Source organism: Pogoniulus pusillus, chromosome 8 (assembly GCF_015220805.1).
Source record: "Pogoniulus pusillus isolate bPogPus1 chromosome 8, bPogPus1.pri, whole genome shotgun sequence".
NCBI lineage: Eukaryota > Metazoa > Chordata > Aves > Piciformes > Lybiidae > Pogoniulus > Pogoniulus pusillus.
The window spans coordinates 13772682-13793846 of record NC_087271.1 but is presented as its reverse complement, the minus strand read 5'-3'; the positions used below and the strand labels follow the sequence as shown (position 1 = coordinate 13793846).

General features: G+C 45.3%; 1 protein-coding gene across 1 annotated transcript in view; it reads right to left on the bottom strand.

Moving 5' to 3' along the window:
- Positions 1–15018, bottom strand: part of PLPPR4 (phospholipid phosphatase related 4) — a 40838-nt gene extending 25820 nt beyond the window's left edge. Inside the window, exon 1 of the mRNA XM_064147321.1 lies at positions 14650–15018. Within this exon, the coding sequence (XP_064003391.1) occupies positions 14650–14727 (78 nt within the window). The 5' untranslated portion in view covers positions 14728–15018. The remainder of the gene's footprint in view (positions 1–14649) is intronic.
- Positions 15019–21165: the final 6147 nt, after the last annotated feature.

The window sequence follows — 21165 nt, the reverse complement described above, 5'->3', positions numbered from 1 at the left end:
TTAATACACCACTGTTGATTTTTGGTTTGTTTTTTTTTTTAACATGGACTACTCTCATGTGGGGTCTCAGTGGTCTGCAGCTCAACATCATCCTTTTTGGACCTTCAGCAGCTCTCTGTAGTGTATATAACAGTGTTTATGTAAAGCTAGTTTGCAATGACTTTCAAAGTAACAGTTTATGAAAAAAAAATCCACTATTTCCTCAGAATGTGTTCTGCCTTCACACGTACATTGTGTAGTTCTATCCAAAAGGCAATTAACTTTAGCAAGCCTGTCTGCTTAGAACCATAATGACTACAGTTCATAAGTCACAGGCTCACGAGATGCTAGGGGCCAGAAGGGACCTCTGGAGATCTTCCAGTCCAACCTTCCTGCCAGAGCAGGATCAGAGAAACCAGAGCAGGTCACACAGGAATACATCCAGACAGGGCTGGAAAAGCTCCACAGAAGGAGACTCTACAGCCTCTCTAGGCAGCCTGTGGCAGTGCTCTGGGAGCCTTCCAGTCAAGAAGTTCTTCCTCATGTTGAGGTAGAACTTCCTGTGCTGCAGTTTCCATCCCTTGCTCCTTGTCCTATGCCAGGGCACAAATGAGCAGAGGCTGTTTCTGTCCTTTCCTTCCTGGCCCCTAGCCCTTAGATATTGATAGACATTGCCCACATCCCCTCAGCCTTCTCCTCTCCAGACTAAGCAGCCTCAGGGCTCTCAGCCTTTCCTCATAAGGCAGTGCTGCAGTGCCTTCAGCATCCTTGTAGCCCTCCCTTGGATTCTCTCTGTCCCTCTTGAGCTGGAGAGCCGAGAACTGGATGCAATATTCCAGGTGGGGCCTCACCAGGGCAGAGTAGAGAGGAAGGAGAACCTCCCTTGATCTGCTGGACACACTCTTCTTAATGACCCTTAGGGCCCCATTGGCCTTCTTGCCTACTAGGGCACATTGCCATCCATGGAGAACATGTCCACCAGCACTCCCAGGTCCCACTCCACAGGGCTCTCTCCAGTATATCACCTCCCAACCTATACTGTTGCAGTTTATTGTTTCTTCTGAGATGCAGGACTGTCCTGGTAGGGCATAAATCCTGCTAGGCTGGTTTAACCCTTGCTCTTCCCCTTCTGTTGTGGGTCTGGAGTGGAGTCAGATGAGCAAACAATAAGGGTTCATCCCCAGCAAAGCCTTGAGAGCTAGGGGGCTTAGCAGCACATGTCAGGTGTCTTATGCTGCCTTCAACGTGCCTGCATGGTCAAACAAGGCACAAAGCACTTAATTCATTGGCCAGAACAATGGTGGTAGTGCCTATTGGCCAGTTCGATTTTCGAAACAAAGTATTTAAAGGGGGGTGATTTAGAAAACTGCATCCTTTCTGCTTTCAGCCTGTCTGCATGGAGCCTTCCTGCCTCTCATCATTTGCAGCGTGTTAAAGGCAGCCACATGTTGTGGCTAACGCTAGCAACTTAGCAGCAACTCCTTCCCCTCTACCTAGAATATATTGTAGTTTACCCTAGGATCATTATCATGAGTTTGAAGGCACCTTTGATACACGAGATGTACTCAGGGACCAAAAGCGTCATGAGTACATATGCTAGAGTTAATGCAAAGACTCCATGAGCATAGTTATAATTTTTCCTGTTCTCATGTTCCTTTTTCCAAGTTCTTATAGTTTAAACTGTTTAATTCTGTGCAACTACTTCCTGCCAACTGAAAATCCAAGGGAATTTCCCTAATTTTTAAAATATTTATAAAAACTAATATTAATACATAAATTAATATTCATAATTAATATCAATTATCATTTTCCAATACAAGGAGTCTGCACTGATCCCTGTCGAACCTCATCAGGTTCCCCTCTGCTCAGTTCTCAGTCTGTCCACGTCGGCTGAATGGCTATACAGCCTCCAGTTGTCTCAGCCAAGCCTCCCAGTTTGGTATGATCAGCAAACTTGCTGAGCAGACTGTGCCCTCAGCAATGGCATTGATGAAGATGTTGCAATAATATTATAGTATTCTTAGGCAGGTAATTTTTAGATGGCAATACTGAACCATAAAAAATAGGCAATATATGAAGTGATGTTTTATTGCGAAACACTAAAATAAAAGATGTGGATTAGTCTTTTTTTTTAAACTGCTGTATGTAAGCTATAACTGTATAGTTAATTATCAAGGAATAATCAAGGAATTGTTAAAAATCAAGGAATCATAAAAATAGAATTTTACTGTCCTATGACTTCACTGCAGGACTCCCATAGTATTTCTGCCTGTAATTACCCACTCTACTATGAATCTCCAAGGTAGTTGCATAATAGTCTTATGGTCAAATTGCTATATACAGTATATGTCAGATCCCACAGGACATTTCCCTTCCTAAGTTCTTTAAAAATACAAATAAAAAATGTGGCTTCCAAAAGGCTAATGGTTCTGAAAATAAAAGCCAAGCATTTCTAAAATCTTCTAAGACAGTAGAAGTGGCTATTTAATATATTAACATTTATGGAATGTTCTGCTTAAGGCAGCAGCAGTTCTGCAGTTACAGAGTTCAGCTCCCAACAATACCTTGAAAATATCAAATATAATTAGATGGTAGAATGTGTATTGTTTTAACTACAAAATGGAATAGGAATTTTCCTGTTATTAATTAGAATAATAAACTCCTCAGCCTCAGTTCACACATCTTGACTAGTAGGTCTTTATACTCCTTTAATTCCTTGGTTGGCAAATGGAGGAAGATCCCACTTCAGCTTGTAATTGAGACCTGTAAAAGTTAAGTTTGACACAAGTGGCCTGTGCTAGTTAGAAGCAAGCTGGAATGTTTTGGTGAAAGAACTTGATAACAGGCAGTGGAATGAAAACATGGTGTCTTCTTCTCTCACAGTCACGCTGAGAACTCTGGGAAGAAGAAAGACTTTTTTCTCCATTTTTGTTTCTCACTCTTGCTTTTGCCTTAGACCGAGACACATCTTTCTAACATCACTGCTTCCTTACCCTGCTTCTTACCCTCTTAGTTGCACCTTTATTCCTTTCTCAGGATTGGGGTAAGGTTGAGAGGGCAAGGGGAGGTGTTGGGGTGGTTTGAAAGCCCCTCCTAGGGACTCAGGTTTCTGGGAGGGGAGTTGTGCTTTTGTATTGTTTATCCTTTGCATATTTCTGTATATAATTGTATATAACTGTATATCTTGTAAATAGCTGCTTGTAAATTCTGCTAGCTGTAAATAAATTGCTTCATCTATATTCCCAGGGTCCGTCTGAGTTAGCTGGGGCAAATACAAAGTGTGGGGGGGCGGGTAAGAGCCCAAACCATCACATGGCCAAACTGTGCCTTAAAATCTTAAAGTCAGGACCATAATCAGTACAGCTGCTGAAAAGCTTTGATTTGAGGCTTCTTTGTTGCGTTGACTAAATTTTTTTTCTTTTTTCTTCCTGATTATTTTCTTAAACTCTAAGTCAAGAGCCTTTATTAAGCCATAGAAAATTTGCTATTAATAGTAAGTAATGTTACCAATATTTCTAAAAGACTCTTCTGTACTGAGCTAGGAATTGTCCAAGCATGAGAAAAGATGATCTCTACTCCCAAGAGCTCAACAAGGATGTAAGTACCCAGAGATCTCAGAAGGAGAAAAATAAAAGCTGAAAACCTGTACATTACATAGCACAGGACAAACCAAAAGAGCATTTGGTAACACAGTAACTGTGCGCTGCTAGTTACACATCCAACTCTTCCATCAGCTAGCACTTAGGAAGGAGTCCTTATCTCTCTTCAGGAAAATCCATGCATGTCGCAAGACCGCAGCCATACAGGTGAGCTGAGGAACAGCTGAGGGACTTAGAGTTGTTCAGCCTGCAGAAAAGAAGGCTGAGGGGAGATCTTCTTGCTTTCTACCACTCCCTGAAAGGAGGTTGTAGTGAGGTGGGTGTTGGTTTCTTCTCCCTAGTAACAAGTGATAGAACAAGAGAAAATGGCCTCAAGTTGCACCAGAGGAGGTTTAGATTAAATATATGAAGAAACTTCTTGACTGAAAGGGTTATCAGTCACATGAATTGAATCCCCTTCCTTGGAGCTGTTTAAAAGATGAAGAGATGTGGTGCTTAAGGGACATGATTTAGCACCAAACTTGGTAAAGTTAAATTATGGTCCTTTCCAGCTGAACCAATTCTATGATTCTATGATACTCAAATGTCTGAACCTGTTTTGTAGGTTACATTTATGTGAATCCTCTTTGCCTTGCACCACAGAATTCATATCCAGCTCCTTTGTGGGTGGCTACCACCAGGCACTTCTTAAATGGGGGTTATAAAATTGTTTAGCCTTGGCTGTATTTCAGTCAAGCTAAGTAGGGAAAAACAAAATGCCTCTCCCATAATTCTAGCTGAATACTGAAGTCACCGCTCAGTGCAATGAACAGAGTGATTTGAGTGCTCTTCCTTGAGATTGGCTGCAAATACAAAGGCTGTGGTAGCAGTGTTACCTGCCTGCATAACAAGATAGGCAGAGAAGGGAGAAGTGGTGTAGTATTTGGCTTTCACAAGAAGCCAACACAGGACTAGCCAGATGCGGAATGACGACAGCATAACTAGCCCCCCAACCAGAAAGAATGAAGGGATGCCTGGTATGCTATTTGGATCTTTTCTGTTTCATAAATAATTGTTATACAGCAAAATCTTGGATCCTCAGGTCATCCTGCAACCCTTCTACAGCAAGCAAGGAGCTCCTGAGCACAGGAGCTGCCTCCTGGTGTTTCTCTTCACAGAATCATAGAATTAAACAGGTTGGGAAAGACTTCTGAGATCATTGAATCCAACTTACCACCTAACACCTTCTAATTAACTAAACCATGGCACTAAGTGCCTCATCCAGCTTCCTTTTAAACACCTCCAGGGACAGGCACTCCACTACTCCCCAGGCAGCCCATTCCAATGCCAGTCACTCTTGCTGTGAAGAACTTCTCCCTAACATCCAGCCTGAATCTGCCCTGGCACAGCTTGAGGCTGTGTGCTCTTGTTCTGCCCCTGGATGCCTGGGAGCAGAGCCCAACCCCACTTGGCTATAACCTCCCTTCAGGTAGTTGTAGAGAGCAATGAGATCTGCACTGAGCCTCCTCCAGGCTGAACACCCCCAGCTCCCTCAGCCTCTCCTCACAGGGCTGTGCCCCAGCCTCCTCACCAGTCTTGGTGCCCTTCTCTGGACACATTTGAGCATCTCAACATCTTTCTCAAACTGAGGGTCCCAGAACTGGACACAGTACTCAAGGTGTGACCTAAGTCTTGTCTTCTGGGAATTAGGGAATTATTGTAAGCAATCAAACAAATAAACAGGGTTGCTTTCAAGGGACAGCTATTGGTTTATGCTCATGGAGAAGAACTGCAGCCAAGTATTGGGAGAAGGATTATGTGTTTAATAACTACATTGTGTTCACACAGTAAAGCTGTGGCATTGTGCAAGTTCTATTAAAATGCATCATATATACCAGTCCTTGTGCCAAAGAATTAATAGTCTAAATGACAAGGCACAGAGATGGATGAGACAAAAAAGAGGGCTATAGTGGGTTGGAGGAGACAAGGTATTCCTATTCTTAGCAAACAACTAACAGGGACTGCAGGCTTTCAGCCACCATGACTGTTTTACTGTTGTGCTCTGCTGTGAGACTCACAGGACAAGAGGAGAGGGTGGCAGGACAGATCTATTTCATCCTGAAATGAAGTATAAAGTGCCAAGACAGGCTGAATAAAATCCAGAATTATGTCAGGAATATGAAATAGCATCAGGCATTTTCTCCTGTTTTTGAGAACCCATGGCTCCTACTGAACTGTGCTAGTGCTGACCTCCAGCCTCAGTGAGGCTGCTGTGCAGGGCTGGGATTAATTCCAATCACAACCTCAAATGCACTGCAAAGGGGGCTGTCATGAGGAGTTTTGAGACAGAGTACTGAGCACAGGATGGCTGTACAGAAGGAGCTTGCTTGTCCTGAAAATCAAGGTTATAGATTTTTTTTTTAAATGTTCTAATCTAAATTCTTTAATGCCTTAGACTTTTCAGAAGTCTGTTATCTGTCTAAAGGATTTTTACTTTTTTTCTCTGACCTCTAGTTTCTGCTGCTTCTTGTCCAAAGCTGTCTTTCTCTAAAGGACTTTTATCTTGCCACTGTCAAAGTTTTGTGGAAACTACTTGCAGAGACATGATACAATGATTTTTCTTCTCCTATATTTAGCATTTTTTCATTTAATTTCAACTCACAGTTTCATTTCAAATCCCAAATGTCACTAAAATCTCTATAGCTACCATTTTGGAAAATTGAGGTATTCTAATTTCCAGCATTCATTTTAGAGTTTAATTGAATTGTTCAGTGACTGCCAATTAGAGTCTATCTTTAGAAATGCAACAGATATCACAGTATGTTAGGGGCTGGAAAGGACCTTGAAAGCTCTTCCAGTCCAACCCCTGCCAGAGCAGGATCACCTAGAGCAGATCACACAGGAACAAATCCAGGTGGGTTTTGAGTATCTCCAGAGATGGAGACTCCACAACCTCCCAGGGTAGTCTGTTCCAGGGCTCTGTCACCTTCATAGGGAAAAAAATCCTCCTCACGTTTCTATGGAACTTTCTATGCCTTAGCTTCCACCACTGCTCCTTGTTCTGTCACTGGGCATCACCCAGCAGAGCCCAGCTCCAGCCTCTTGACACTCACCATTACATCTTTCTAACCAGGAATGAGGTCCTCACTCAGGCTTCTTCTCTCCAAGTAGCACAGCCCTAGCTCCCTCAGGCTCTTCTAAGGAAGATGACATTCCACTGCCTTCAGCATTTGCGTGGCTCTATGCTGGACTCTCTCAAGCAGTTCCCTAAGGTCCTTCTTGAACTGAGAGCACCAGAACTGGACACAATATGCCAGATGTGGCCTCACCAGGGCAGAGTAGAGAGGCAGGAGAACCTCTCTTAACCTACTAACGACAGTCTTTCTAATCCACCCCAGGCTGGCATTGACCTTCTTGGCCACCAGAGCAGATTGCTGGCTCAAGCTCATCCTTCCATCCACCACGACCCCCAGGTCCATTTTTCCTTCACTGCTTTCCAAAACATCTTTTTGCAACTCTTCAAACCTCTCACTCTTACTTGAAAACTTCTCAGTATGTGTAAGACCAAACCCAGAACTGATACATCAGTGATAAAGTTCCTGTTTATTTCAGAAATCTCAAAGTCACGAGGAATGCATGGCAATCCTACAGTTGCTTATTTCTTTTCTCTCTTTATTATTTTGTAAATAAACATTTGTGAAGCAGGAATTACAAAGGGCAAAACCAGCAAAACACCAATTATTTTCAGGCAGGAATCATCCAAAAAGACTTTATAAATATTTCTATTTAAGTAGGTATATAGGCTTCAACAGAAAGCAAGTTCTTAGGCAAGAATTTTACAACACACAACTCCCCCCAACATTAACACATTTCTTTTCAGTGTGACTTCAAATGTAGCTGAGGAGTCATTAATTATTATTACCGTTAATTACACTTACTAATTAAGTCCATGATCAGTTATAATCAATAACTGAAAACAATATTTAGGATATAGCATATACTGTTCATTATGACACTTATTCTATGCTTCTGCAGCAGCATTATCACAGAATCACAGAACTGGCAGGGTTGAAAGGGACCTCAAGGATATCCAGTTCCAACCCCCTTGCCATGGGCAGGGACACCTCACATTAGATGAGGTTGCCCACAGCCATATCCAGCCTGGCCTTAAAAACACCCAGGGATGAGACTTCCACCACCTTCCTGGACAACCTGTGCCAGTCTCCCACCACTCTCATGCTGAAGAACTTCTTCCAAAGGTCTAGTCCAAATCTCCCCTCCTCTAGCTTGGATCCATTCCCCCCAGCCCTATCACTACCTGACACCCTAAAAAGTCCCTCCCCAGCTTTCCTGTAGTCCCCTTCAGATACTGGAAGATAACAAGAAGGTCTGCTTAGAGCCTTTCCTTCTCCAAACTGAACAAGCCCAACTCTCTCAGTCTGTCATCATAGGAGAGGACAGCCCTTAATTATGGTAAATCAAGAGCAGCACAGGCAGTTCTTTCTCGGCCAGTGTTACCAAACTTCAGCCAAGAATTTCCTCAAAAACACCTACCAATCTCTACGCAATACTTTTATGTATTATTCTCTCTAAAACACTGGGTTTCCATATATATACACACACACAAAGCAAAAGCACTTGAATACTTCCATGAGTGCCCAGCAGCTTACTTTCATGCTGGTTTTTCACTCCTGAACTCCCTTCCTACAAACAATTTTCAAGTGTCAGGATCACACCAGTCAGGACACAAAATTTGTACAGCATGGCTCCTGTCTGCATAACGTTCCACGATAGATAGCTCTTTATTAATTTTGGTTGCTGAGATTTTTAACAATTATAGATGAAAATCACAGAGGGGTGAAAATTTTTGGAAGAGGTAATCATTTGGAAAAATCAATCTTTAATTTCTAATGTATTCAAGCCTCTTTTGGTTTTTTTTGTAACTACTAGGGTAGTGAGGAGGATTGTGCAGGACTGGTAAAGGAGTAGGCCCTTCTTTCAGTATAACTACTCAAACTCTACACTTTCAAGCAAGTGGCCAAACAGAGGGAGCTCTAATGTGTGGCACTTGGATTTTTTCGCCCAGGACAGCCTTCACACAGCCCTGAAACCTCCATTTATTCCTTACCTTCTTCTGCTCATCTTTTGTGAAAAGCTTGTAGGATGCAGGCTAAACAGCTCTTCTGCAAGAATGGAAGTGATGTGGAGAATGCAATGTTGATTACTTGGCCAATTAATTACATAGCTGCTTTGAATGTGCAGCAGCCCCCTAAGGCCTCAGTCAGCCACTTACTATTTTGGGGCTGCTGGTCTGTACTGCCATTTCATAAACACATCTAACCTCTGTTGTCTGTGAGTCAGCTACACAAGGCCAGCACACTGAATAGGCTGTTAAACGTATTCCTACTCCTTCTTCTCCTCTCCTCCCACATAGTTGACTCTTTCGAGAGGAAAAAACCCAATGTTTGGAAAGTGTTATGCTACTTCCACAGTGTGGGGTAATTTAATCTTCTGTAGCTGGAGCTTTTTGTTGTTTTCCCCCTATCCTAAGCCTAATTTAAGCATAACAGAAAACCTATCTAGAGAGAAATGTGACTGCTGTGCCTCCAAGGCACAGCAGAATAGTTTAACTCTTACAATGGATCCAAACATCCTGCTCTTAGGTAAGTAAGATTTGGCCTTATAGCCTTCTCTCTCTCCTTATCACTCTCTTGGTATTTTGCATCTCTCGCAGTCACAACTATACATGACTTGCAGGTGACAAAATACATATTTTAAATGTGGTGGGCCATGCATGGCTTAGTAGCTGAAAAAAAAAATCCAGATGTGACTGAGAAGTGGCACTGAACCACCAAGTGATGCATACGAATATCTGACCTTTCACACCTAGCTCTGTCAGTGTATGCTGGAGACAAAGCACCTGGAGCTGAGGTACTGAACATTCTCTACGTGCACTTCTCTCAGTGTGAGCTGATGACCATATGAAGAAAGGCTGAGACCTCTGGGGCTGCTTGGCCTGGAGAGAACAATAAGAGGGGCTCTGATATGTGTCTATCAATATTTGAGGGCCAGAGGACAGGAAGGAAGGGACAGAAACACCCTCTGCTCACTTGTACCCTGGCATAGGACAAGGAGCAAGGGATGGAAACTACAGCACAGGAAGTTCTACCTCAACATGAGGAAGAACTTCTTGACTGGAAGGCTCCCAGAGCACTGCCACAGGCTGCCTAGAGAGGCTGTAGAGTCTACTTCTGTGGAGCCTTTCCAGCCCTGTCTGGATGTGTTCCTGTCTGACCTGTGTTGGATTCTCTGGTCCTGCTCTAGCAGAGGAGTTGGACTGGTAGATGTCCAGAGGTCACTTCCTACATCTAACATCCCCTGATTTGTGATCTCCTGCATTTTGCAGCCTGGAGGCCTACAATAATAACAGATATTTGTGCTTTCTGCTGGTGAGAATTCCAGCTCATTTGGAGAACAAGGAAATTAAGTGTTCCTCCAGTAATGAAAGAAGTGTTCCCCAACAATCCTGGTGTGATTAATTCCTGGCTGTGCTCTGGAAGATGTAGAAAAAGATGCTACTTATATCTGTATGCACACAGCATACACAACAACCAGGAAAATTACACAGGGGAAAAATGTAAGTGCAGAAGGGACATTGTCTGAAATGTCTCTGACTTTAGTCCCTGGAAGTTAAGCAGCCAACAGATGAAAGCTATGCCACAGGAACACAATTTAAGTGGAGAATAAGCACATAAAGTCACTCAGACTGACAACATCTTGGCCTTTTATATTCCCACGTCTGGGGTACCAGATGAACTAACAGTCTGAAGTCAAAGGCAAAGTCACAGCAGCTTCTGGGAAACCTGAGTTTAAATCAGCAGCTTATAAAGAGGAAAAACAGAGCAACAGAGTCTTCTTCCTTCTCCAGGAAGAAATGTAACTCTCTGTCTTGCCTCTAAAGAATGACCATTCTGTCAAGAAAAGAAAAGTACACCAACCTACAAGCTTCCCATTGAAATGAGACATCTGTATTCGTTCTGCAAATATGACATGTTCTGCACGTGCTGAAAATAAAGTAATTTAGCAAAAACCAAAACTTACTCCAGGAATATTCACTTCAAATATCTTCCAGAGGCATGTAGACTTTATACCATGAAAATTAATTCCCACTAGACCAGAGCAGCTGTGAATTTTCATGGCAAGTTTTCTCTTTCTCAGTATGCAAATAAAGCTCAGAGAACCCATGTAGTCTATAGAACCCTAATATGCCATGAGCATAACTGAAACAGGCCAGGCTACCTGGCAGTGCTCATTATGGCCTGCTTCAGGTGTAAGCATGAGGCACAAGGCAATCTGAAATGATCCCACTCAGGAGGGTGTGCTGACAGGAGGTTCTGCGGAATGTAAATGCTGCCAGTGTTCTGAAATAGCTTTTGAAGCATTCTTAGGATACACAGAACAAATCATCAAGTTGTTTTATGAATCACAGAATTTGCGGCTGTGTAACTGAACAATGTACGAAGATTTGTTTAGAAAATGACCCATACATATTGTACAGAAGCTCCATGCCTTCATTTCATTGCCTTTCCATCTTGGTCTTCCAAAGCACCAGCCTGATTCTCCTTCTGCTTTTCTTGAGCAAATGAAGACTGGTTCTGGTGCTAACAACTATATCGAGAGACATTGGTTTAATGGTTGTCGCGGAGGGGTATTCTGCCACCTATGCCGATTTTGGCGGAGGAGAGAAATTAATTGGGGCGAGATAATATTCTATAAAAAATATGTATTTGTTAAACTCAATATTCTAAACTCTCATCACCCCCAACCACTGTATATTAATGTTAAAAAGACTCTACACAGTTATGAAAACATTCTAGGATAAATATCTACATTAACTTATTAATAACTAGCAAACATTCAAACTATAAACAGAGAGAGGATTTTTCCCCACGGCTTAATGCCACTTGGGGCCAATATACTATTTGCCCAGCAGAGCGGGCTGGAAACTGATTCTGGTCTATGGTAGAGACAACGGATACTACAGAGGCATTAAAGCATTTACTCACAATTCTTATTAATCATCAGTCAGCCTCCGGGGCTATGTCACAGCCTATTACTAGTGTCCAAACTTCAGGGGAGCTTTGCCTGTGGACTTTGAGGCTGGAATCCTCCCAGCTTGAGGGGAAAAGAGAATCTTCCCGGCTTCTGGGGAAAGACAGTCTCTGACCTTGTTCTCCAGGCACAGGATTTAATCTCTGCTCTTGTGCTGCTGGCTCCTTCTAGATGCTCTGTCCAAGGATTCTTAGGCAGGATGTCAGGTGCAGGAGAAGGATGCCGTGCTGTCTGAGCACAGTTCTCACATGGCTAGCAGGCCACTCGCGTGCAGACAATACAGAGTCTGCTTCCTGGTAACTCGGCAGCAATGGCGTCTACCAGGCAATGATAAGGCAGTGGGCATACAAGGTGTGCATGGCTGCTGGGAGACTATGGGCTCCACATATATATATAGGCAGGCTTATGTGAGCTCTGCAAGTGAAGTACGCAGGCAGACCAGCAATTCGCGGTCCAAGCTATGCAGGGGTGGTCCGAGCTGCAAGTAAGCGTGAGCACGGACGTCCAAGCACGGATCCTGAGCACATTGTTTACCTGTGTACCCCTATTTATTAAATGTGGGACGAGATTAACGGCCCTTTGGCCACTAGAATGACCAATCAGGTTGGCAGTCAGCCAAACCTTACCATAATAGGCAAATGCCACTTGCCTGGACTTTCCCAAATATGGGAATCACATGGGCTTACACCAGGGAAGCATGAGCTGGGTAGGGCTTACACAACATGTTTACAAACAGGGGTCCTGGCAGACCAGACTTTGTGGCACCAGACCTATTGTGCCTCTTTTATCCATTTAATGTGTTTACCTCTGGTTTGGGCAAAAAAGCATCTCCAGACAGGGCAAGGCATAAATAAGCCTATTTTGGGGCCTACAGGCCCTCCACAATAATGGTTTAACCCTGGCTGTGGTAAAATCTGATCATTTGAATTATTCTTAAATCAGTTTGAAACCAAAATCAAGCCCAGGTCATTTAAGTTAAATTAAACACAGATATATTTTATCCAGCCCTGAATACTTCTGTCACCAAACACATATGTTCACAGGAGTGTCATTCATAACACATTCTTAAGGATCCTAATAGCCTGAAACTCCTCAGTGTCAGAATTATGTCTGTTTACTGACCAACGTTTAGACTGAGGTGCATTGTAGCTTTGATGTTCCTTTTACTTGTGGTGACTATCTACATGTTCATAAGTACAAGAGGGGCTGTAAGGGGCAGGTCAATAATTAAAACTTACTCCTGGAGGGGAAAGGGCTTGTGCAGGCTCTTGATTGTTCCTGCGACTGAGTAACACAGATGTTCTTAAAGTTCATTAGGAGATCATTCTGTCAGGTGAGGACTCTGGCTCTCTCAGAGCAGCTGGCATTGAAGAGATCTCCACCTCTTTCAGATCTAGCTGTAAAAGACTTGCTGAAAGTCTTAGGACTCCACACCAAATAGTGGGAATCTTGTCTGGTTCATGTGAGAGTGGTACACAGAGGACAGTTCTTCACTGCTTGCAGAATCCTTTGCCTCATTCCTTGCAACAGCTACAGAGAGCTTATATGTGAATTACAAGTATGCAGTTAATATTACATAAGGCAACTCTTGAGCAGTAGGCACATTTTGTGATGCTGCTCTGTATTTCACCCCTTCTTGCTGCAAGCCAAAGCATAGCCCAGGAAACAGCAGTACTGTTGTATCCTGCAGTATCTCTACATTCCCTGCATTAGACTTCTATGTTGGTAGAGCAATCTCAGGCTCACATGATGTTAAGGGCTGGAGAAGACCTCTGGAGATCTTCCAGTCCAACCTTCCTGCCAGAGCAGGACCAGAGAATCCCAGAGCAGGTCAGACAGGAACACATCCAGACAGGGCTGGAAAGGCTCCACAGAAGGAGACTCTACAACCTCTCTAGGCAGCCTGTGGCAGTGCTCTGGGAGCCTTCCAGTCAAGAAGTTCTTCCTCATGTTGAGGTAGAACTTCCTGTGCTGTAGTTTCCATCCCTTGCTCCTTGTCCTATGCCAGGGCACAAGTGAGCAGAGGGTGTTTCTGTTCCTTCCTTCCTGGCCCCTAGCCCTCAAATATTGATAGACATTGCTCACATTCCCTCTCAGCCTTCTCCTCTCCAGATTAAGCAGCCTCAGGGCTCTCAGCCCTTCCTCATCAGGCAGTGCTGCAGTGCCTTCAGCATCCTTGTAGCCCTCCCTTGGACTGTCTCCAGCAGATCCTTGTCCCTCTTGCACTGGGGAGCCCAGAACTGCAATACTCCAGGTGGGGCTTCAGCAGGGCAGAGTAGATGAGGAGAACCTCCCTCCATCTGGATTCCAGAATCAGCAAAGAGGGCACAGAGAGTGAGGAAGCCCCCTACCTTTTTTTAGAGGAGTCTCCCGACTTGACCATTCCCTCCCACGCAAAGGCCATATAAGATATGTGGCACAGCAAGCGCCTTCCATCAAAAGGCTTTCCTTCAGTAGGCCTATTCACCTTGATAGTATGCATCTGAGGATTCCATATAACCAGCCTCTGCTAAGCCTTCCACTTGGTTTGCTTGCTTTAGGTCAGCTCCTGACCTAAGCGTTCCCTTACGAAGGTCATTTTTATTCTACCAAAGTAATGCGAGCAGCGTTTGATTAGAAGCCAAGCCCTTCTTGAAACGTCTTCCTCCCACTGGGCTACTGAGCGCAGAGCGTGATGCCGTTGAGCAACCCTTTCCTTTTCTGAGCAATTCTTAGACATAATTTCTACCGGGAAGGGCAGTGAAGATGTTAATTTTTGCCTGCTCCTTACGGGAGCTGCGCTGCTGGTTTTGGCAGCGCAGCAGCACGTAGGCATTCTGCATCAGACGGTACGGTAGCGGTGCCAAGGCGAGCTCCCTCTCCGCGGGGACGGCGCCGTTCCCCGCGGCGCGGATCCGAAGCGCGCCACTTCCCGAGCCCGTCAAGCCTCTGCGCCCGCCGCTAGCTCCCGAGAGGCCCACTCGGCGGGGCGGCCACTCACCTCCACGAAGTAGAAGCAGGGCAGAAGAGTGACGCTGTCCTTGGTCACTCTGCCCTTTGGCCGCTCCTTCGCGGACATGCTGGCGGGGCTGCAGGCAAGGGCCTGCCGCAGCGCTCTCCCAGCCGCCTGCAGCCGCCTGCCACGGGTCTACGCCGCCGCGCAAAGCTCCAAGCCGCCCGCTAGCGCATCGCCTGCGCCGTGCGCCGGGCTGACGTCAGGAAGCCGCTCGGCGGCTGGGGGAAGGGGCCCGGCCCTGGCAGCGTGGCCGCGGGCGGAGGGGGAGCCCGGCCACTTTAACTCCTTCGAGCCAGCGTCTGTCAGCAGCCGGCTTAGGGGGAAACGCCGGGGTCGTGCGCGCAGGCCGAGGGAAGCTTTGACTGCTGCCAGCAGCGTGCAGGTGTGCTTGTACAGGCCTGACACCTGCCGGCATTCCCGCAGGCGTGAAGGTGTACCGGACCTTTGTGGGCAGTGTGGGTCTTCTATCGTGTTTCTGGAAACAGAGCGACCCAGGAGATAGCACCCGTGTAGGGCCAACGCGCCCTGCCCGTGTGCTTTAACTGGTGTGGGATCGCTAAGGACAGCTCACCGAGGTACCTGTCTGCAGGAGCGGCGTGGCTGGCACTGCGCAAAGACTGAGCTCTGCACCCGCCTGTGCAATAGTGAGACGTTCAGTCCTTCTGGTCTGTGAAGTATCTGGTGCAGTTCCTGCTACAGGCTTAAAGAGAACAGAATTGTTTCCATGGTGAAATGGCACATTTTGAGATCCTATTCATAGCTCAAACTTCCCAGCCTTTCCTTAGGCAAGCGCCTGTTGATGTCTCAGAGAAGTACCGTGGATAAGGCCTGCAGGAGTTCTTTGTCCAGGAGTGCATTTTCATTCTTCCGTAGCATACTGTTAATGCCTGCAAAGGTTACCTTGTGCCCGTAAGCTTAATTCATGCATTGCGGTATTTAGCTTTAAGGTTCAATGAAAGAAGTGTGTCTCAAGCAGTCATAATTAATATTTTCTGTCCCTCCTTTTCAGGGGTAAAATGAGAACCCTGATTCAGTCAGTGCCTAGTATTTTGGCTGCTGTACCAGCAGTGTGCTGCAGCAGTGGAGGTGAAGATTCTCACCAGCACCTCTTCTTTCATTTACCCATGGAGGGTGTACTAATCCATGCTCTGCGCTGAGCAGACAAGCAAAGACATTTCGTAAGAGGGTAAAAGCAAAAAACATACTCTATGCCTGTAGGCAGATGTGGAAAGCAAATCTGGAGTCTGACCCCAGATCATTAAAATTACGTTCCTGAGCTGCAACAGGTTGCAGGTATTGGCATGCCAATGGTGCAGCCTTGTTCTAACTCTGTTAGGAAAGATATCCAGGGTTTCTGATTACTTAGGGATACGGGGGGAGGGAGGGGGGAGAGCTCACTGGTACCCCTATAAAAGTAAGGTTGTGGAGGACTTCAGGCAGTAGAGGAGGTGGGAGGGTTTCTGGAAGCCAAGGACCTGTGAGCAGAGGAGATTTGTGCTTGGCTATCAGTACCAAACTCCAGGAAATTATTTGGGGTGGAGTGGGGGTATCTGGTAGTGGTTCCTACTCATCAGCAATCTAGCCTGTTACTAAAAATAGTCCCTTTTTGTTAGCCTTGCCACTGGGTTGTTCTAAGTAAACTGTAAAATGTTGAGGAGCTGTATCAGGACTTTGCTACTGCCTAATTGGTAACTATAATTGGAGAGAGTGGTTAATGAGCCACTTAGAGTTGCATTTACTATGTCAGCCTTGCTTGTTCTGAAATCATGAATCTGGCTTGAAAATAATTAGCACACACCATAAAAAATTAGTCAGGAGTGCTTTATCTGCCTCTGTTCGCACACAGTTGCTTCATTCTGCCAGAGCAGGGGCCTTAGGGTGCTTCTCTGGTTAAATGAACTGAGAAACACATTGTGATGCAACTTCAGAAACTTGCAAAAACCCTACTACTGATTATCTTTTATTATGGTACAGCCTAAAGGCCAATGAAGAGTGCAGCTGTGAGAGTTAGGTGCAGTAAAACACAGGGTAGTAACCAGGCTTTATTCTGCAAATTCTCACTATAAATAAATGTTTTGTTGGAAGGATGCAGTGCAAGCTTTGTGACTGCTGTCAGGGCAGGAGGACTTGTGCTGCTTCCCCAGTTTTGTTCTTCACAATTCTGTGAGTGTACTGACAGAGGGAGAAGTGCCTTATCTATGTTTTGATTCTTGTTTTTATACATCTCCGCAAGCCTATGAGCGAGGTAGACATCAGCCTTGTTTTCCTTTCACAGCCTGTAATCTAATTCTTCTCACCAAAATATTCTAGCTAGGCTCAAACTAGCACACATTCCAACCTGATTCAATCTGCAAATTTGTATTACGTGCCTATATGTTATACAGAATCACAGAATTAACTGGGTTGGAAAAGACCTTCAAGATCATCGAATCCAACCTATCATCTAACCCTTCCAACTAACTGAACCATCATGCTAAGTGCCTCATCCAGTCTCCTCTTAAACACCTTCAGGGATGATGACTCCGCCACCTCCCTGGGCAGCCCCTTCCAATGCCAATCACTCTTGCTGTGAAGAACTTCTCCCTAATATCCAGCCTGAACCTGCCTGGCACAGCTTGAGGCTGTGTCCTCGTGTTCTGTCACTGGTTGACTAGCAGAAGAGCCCAACCCCACTTGGCTACAACCTCCCTTCAGGAAGTTGTAGAGAGCTCTGAGCCTCCTCTTCTCCAGGCTGAACACCCCCAGCTCGCTCAGCCTCTCCTCACAGGGCTGTGCCCCAGCCTCCTCACCAGTCTTGGTGCCCTTCTCTGGACACGTTTGAGCATCTCAATATCTTTCTCAAACTGAGCGTCCCAGAACTGGACACAGTACTCAAAGTGTGGCCTAACCAGTGCTGAGTATGTGGGCAGAAGGACTTCCCTGGTCCTGCTGGTCACACTATTCCTGATACAAGCCAGGATGCCATTGGCTTTCTTGGCCACTTGGGCACACTGCTGGCTCGTGTTCAGCTGCCAACCAGTACTCCTAGGTCCCTCTCTACTTGGTTGCTCTCCAGCTACTCTGTTCCCAGCCTGTAGCATTGCGTGGGATTGTTGTGGCCAAAGCGCAGAACCTGGCACTTGAACTTGTTTAAACTCCTGGCATTGGACTGTGCCCATCTGTCCAGCCTGTCCAGGTTCCTCTACAGAGCCCTTCTGCCCTCTGACAGATTGACACAACTTGGTTTCATCTGCTAACTCACTGATGCTGGACTCAATCCCCTCATCCATATCATCAATGAAGATATTAAACAAGACTGTGCCCAGCACTGATCCCTGTGGCACACCATCAGTGACAGCTGCCAGCTGGATGTGGCACCATTCACCATCACTCTCTGTGCCCTGCCATTCAGCCAGTTCTTAATCTAGCAGAGTGTTCCTATCCAAGCCATGGGCTGCCAGCTTGGCCAAGAGTTTGCTATGGCAGACAGTGTCAAAGGCCTTGCTGAAGTCCAGGTAGACCACATCCAAAGCCTTCCCCACATCCACCAGTCACCTGGCCATAAAAAGAGATCACATTTGTCACCTGCCCCTCCTAAATCTGTGCTGGCTGGGTCTGATCCCTTGGCCATCCTGTAGGTGCCCCATGATTGCACTCAGGATGAGCTGTTCCATTGTCTTGCCTGGTCAGGCTGACAGGTCTGAAATTTCCTCTGTCCTCCTTCTGCCCCTTCCTGTGGATGGACACCACACTGGCAGCTTCCAGTCCTCAGGGACCTCTTCAGTAAGCCAGGACTGATGCTAAATGATGGAGAGCAGCTTGGCAAGCTCATCTGCCAGCTCTCTCATCACCCTAGGATGGATCCCATCTGGTCCCATAGATTTGTGAGGATCCAAGAGGCTCAACAAGCCCCTAACTGCTTCCTCCTGGATTACAGGGAGGCTGCTCTGCTCCCTGACACCACCTACAAGCTCAGGTGGCAGCTGCCCTGGAGACAACCTGTCCAACTATTGAACATTGAGGCACAAAAGGTGTTAAGCACCTCTGCCTTTTCCTCATCTCTAGTTACTACATTCCCCTCTTTGTCCAATAAAAAGTGGAGGTTTTCCTTGGCCCTCTTTTTGTCATTAATATATTTATATAAACTTTTCCTGTTATCATTCCCAGCAGTGGCAGCCTCAGTTCTAACTGGGCTTTTGCCTCTCTAATTTTCTTCCTACACGACCTGGGAACATCCTTAAACTTTTCCTGATTACCTGTCATGGAGGGTAGCAAAAGCTCCCTAGCAGGTCTCCATGTTGTGCATGTTATAGTGTCTCACATTTGAAGGCCAAAGCACCGAAAACCCAAAACAATATTTCTATCTGCTGTCCCAGCAGCTACAGGCCCTGAGAATATTCCTCCCTAGTGAAGATAAAAGGTAAACAATGGCCAATGTTTTGAGCTACAGGCTTTGGTTCTCATGTACGCTGACCACCTGTCGGTGGGCCGAACTCGGGGTGGTCTTAGAAGTTGTTTGTGGTAAGAATTGTCCAATTGTGCAGGTTGATTATAATTTTATACCAATCTGTAAGAATAACATAAAATTAGCCTGAACTGGTGGGGTACACCTCTTTTGAACATTATAAAATGGTGTGCCTGCCTTGATCGGGAGCTAGCTCGCTCGCTTGCTCTGCTCCGGCCTGCCTGCCAGCTTGCCTGCTCCAGCTCCAGTGATCTCTCACCACTGATCGGCCTGCTCAGCACGAAACTGGTAACGCCCGACCCTCAGAGACCGAGGGCCCGCCTGGGCCCGATCCTGACCAGGGGAAGGGACAACGCTGAACTGAACTGCTTGGAACAGTGAGTAACTGACAAGCTTTGTTTAAAGACTGAGTAACTTCTGAAGACTCAAAGAACTCTTAAAACATAGACTCTTTGCCATTTTCTGAAATGTTATTCTTCAACCTCATAAAGAATTTATGTGGGTAATTTAGTTTCGGGAAGGGGATCTCCGTATCTTGGCAATAAATCACTTGATCTTTTCAAGTCAGCCTCGCATGTTTTCCCCATAAATCCCCCTTAAAACTGCATTCCACGACATTACCCTCTCCCTCTTTCCAAAGGTCATAGTCCTCTTTTTTTCCCCTTAATCTCTTCATAAGTCCATTGCCCAGCCAGGTGGTCTTCCCTGGCTGCTCTGCTTCTGGCACACCGTCATAGGCTGTTCCTGCATCTTCAGTATTTCTTTCTTTACATGTTAAAACATCACGTTTACTTCCGTCTGTTTAAAAGAACCCATAACCTTCCAGAGTACCTTAGACTCCATCTATAAAAAATAATGAAAGATGGCATCACCCTTATGTAAGTATTACAGTCATGGTGAAAATATAGGAACACATTCACCTCGACAGCACTGACAGAGAAGATTTAAGATGATTCAACAGAGCCTTTCAATACCTACAACAAGGGTCTTGGGGAGATAAAGCTTTTCAGAGAGATGCTTGGCAGGAGTATGAAAGACAACAGACACAAACTAAACCAGGAGGTTCTGACTGGGCATTAGGGGAAATAGTTTTTGACAGTGACAGGACATAAAGCAGGTTGAACAGGTTGCCCAGACAATCCAGGAAGTCTTCACACGCGGAGGTATTTAAAACTCTCTGAAACCTCCTTTGAACTCAATACGGACTCTACTCTGAGAAGCAGGTTGTACTGGATCCTGGGTCTCCTCCAACTTGCATGAGTCTGTGAGTCTATAACATGCCCATGAAAAGGCCAAAAGTTAAATTTCTTACAGGTATGGATTTTGAAGCATTCCAGTCTCTGGACTTTTTTTTCCCCCTCTATAATTATGATTACTTTTTAAAATTAGAATGAAACTCCAAGAATACAGAAGAAACATACTGAAAACCTTAGACAGCTTTGGAAATGAACTGGCAGATGGTTACAATCACATAATTGTGACAGAGCTGCTACTTCTGCGCTGTGATCACTCCCTGTAACTATGTCCTTCAGTACAACCCACCAGCACCTAGGAGTGGTAGTTTTTGCTCTGATAAGTGCACAGGACCACAATTTCAGTTCAGAAGTGATGGGTAAGAAACAGCATATGCTGGGCCACTGGTTATTTAAACATTTCACATCTGTTTGTATTAATTCTATCTACCTGTTTAACATAGTTGACCTACCCAAATAACTTATTTGTCAAGCCAAATGCAACACTGAAACAGGAAGCTTAAATGAAAAACAAAAGCTCCCAAGATGTGTTCGTGGAGTCTTTACAGGTCACAAAGAGAAGCTCTTTCACTTTGCATTGCTTGTTGGCAACCACTGAAACAGCCTGGGACATCCTTCAGCAAAGCTAAGCATACTGGCAGTTTCAGGTTGCCTTTTCACTGCCAGAGTGTTCCTATACAAAGCTGTGATGAATGAAAACCCAGTTCCTCTCCTCACAGCTTCAGGTGCCACTGGTAGAGTACATGTAAAATCATGGATATGAGCTACACACAGGTAAAAGCGACAGGCTTCTGTGAGAGTCTG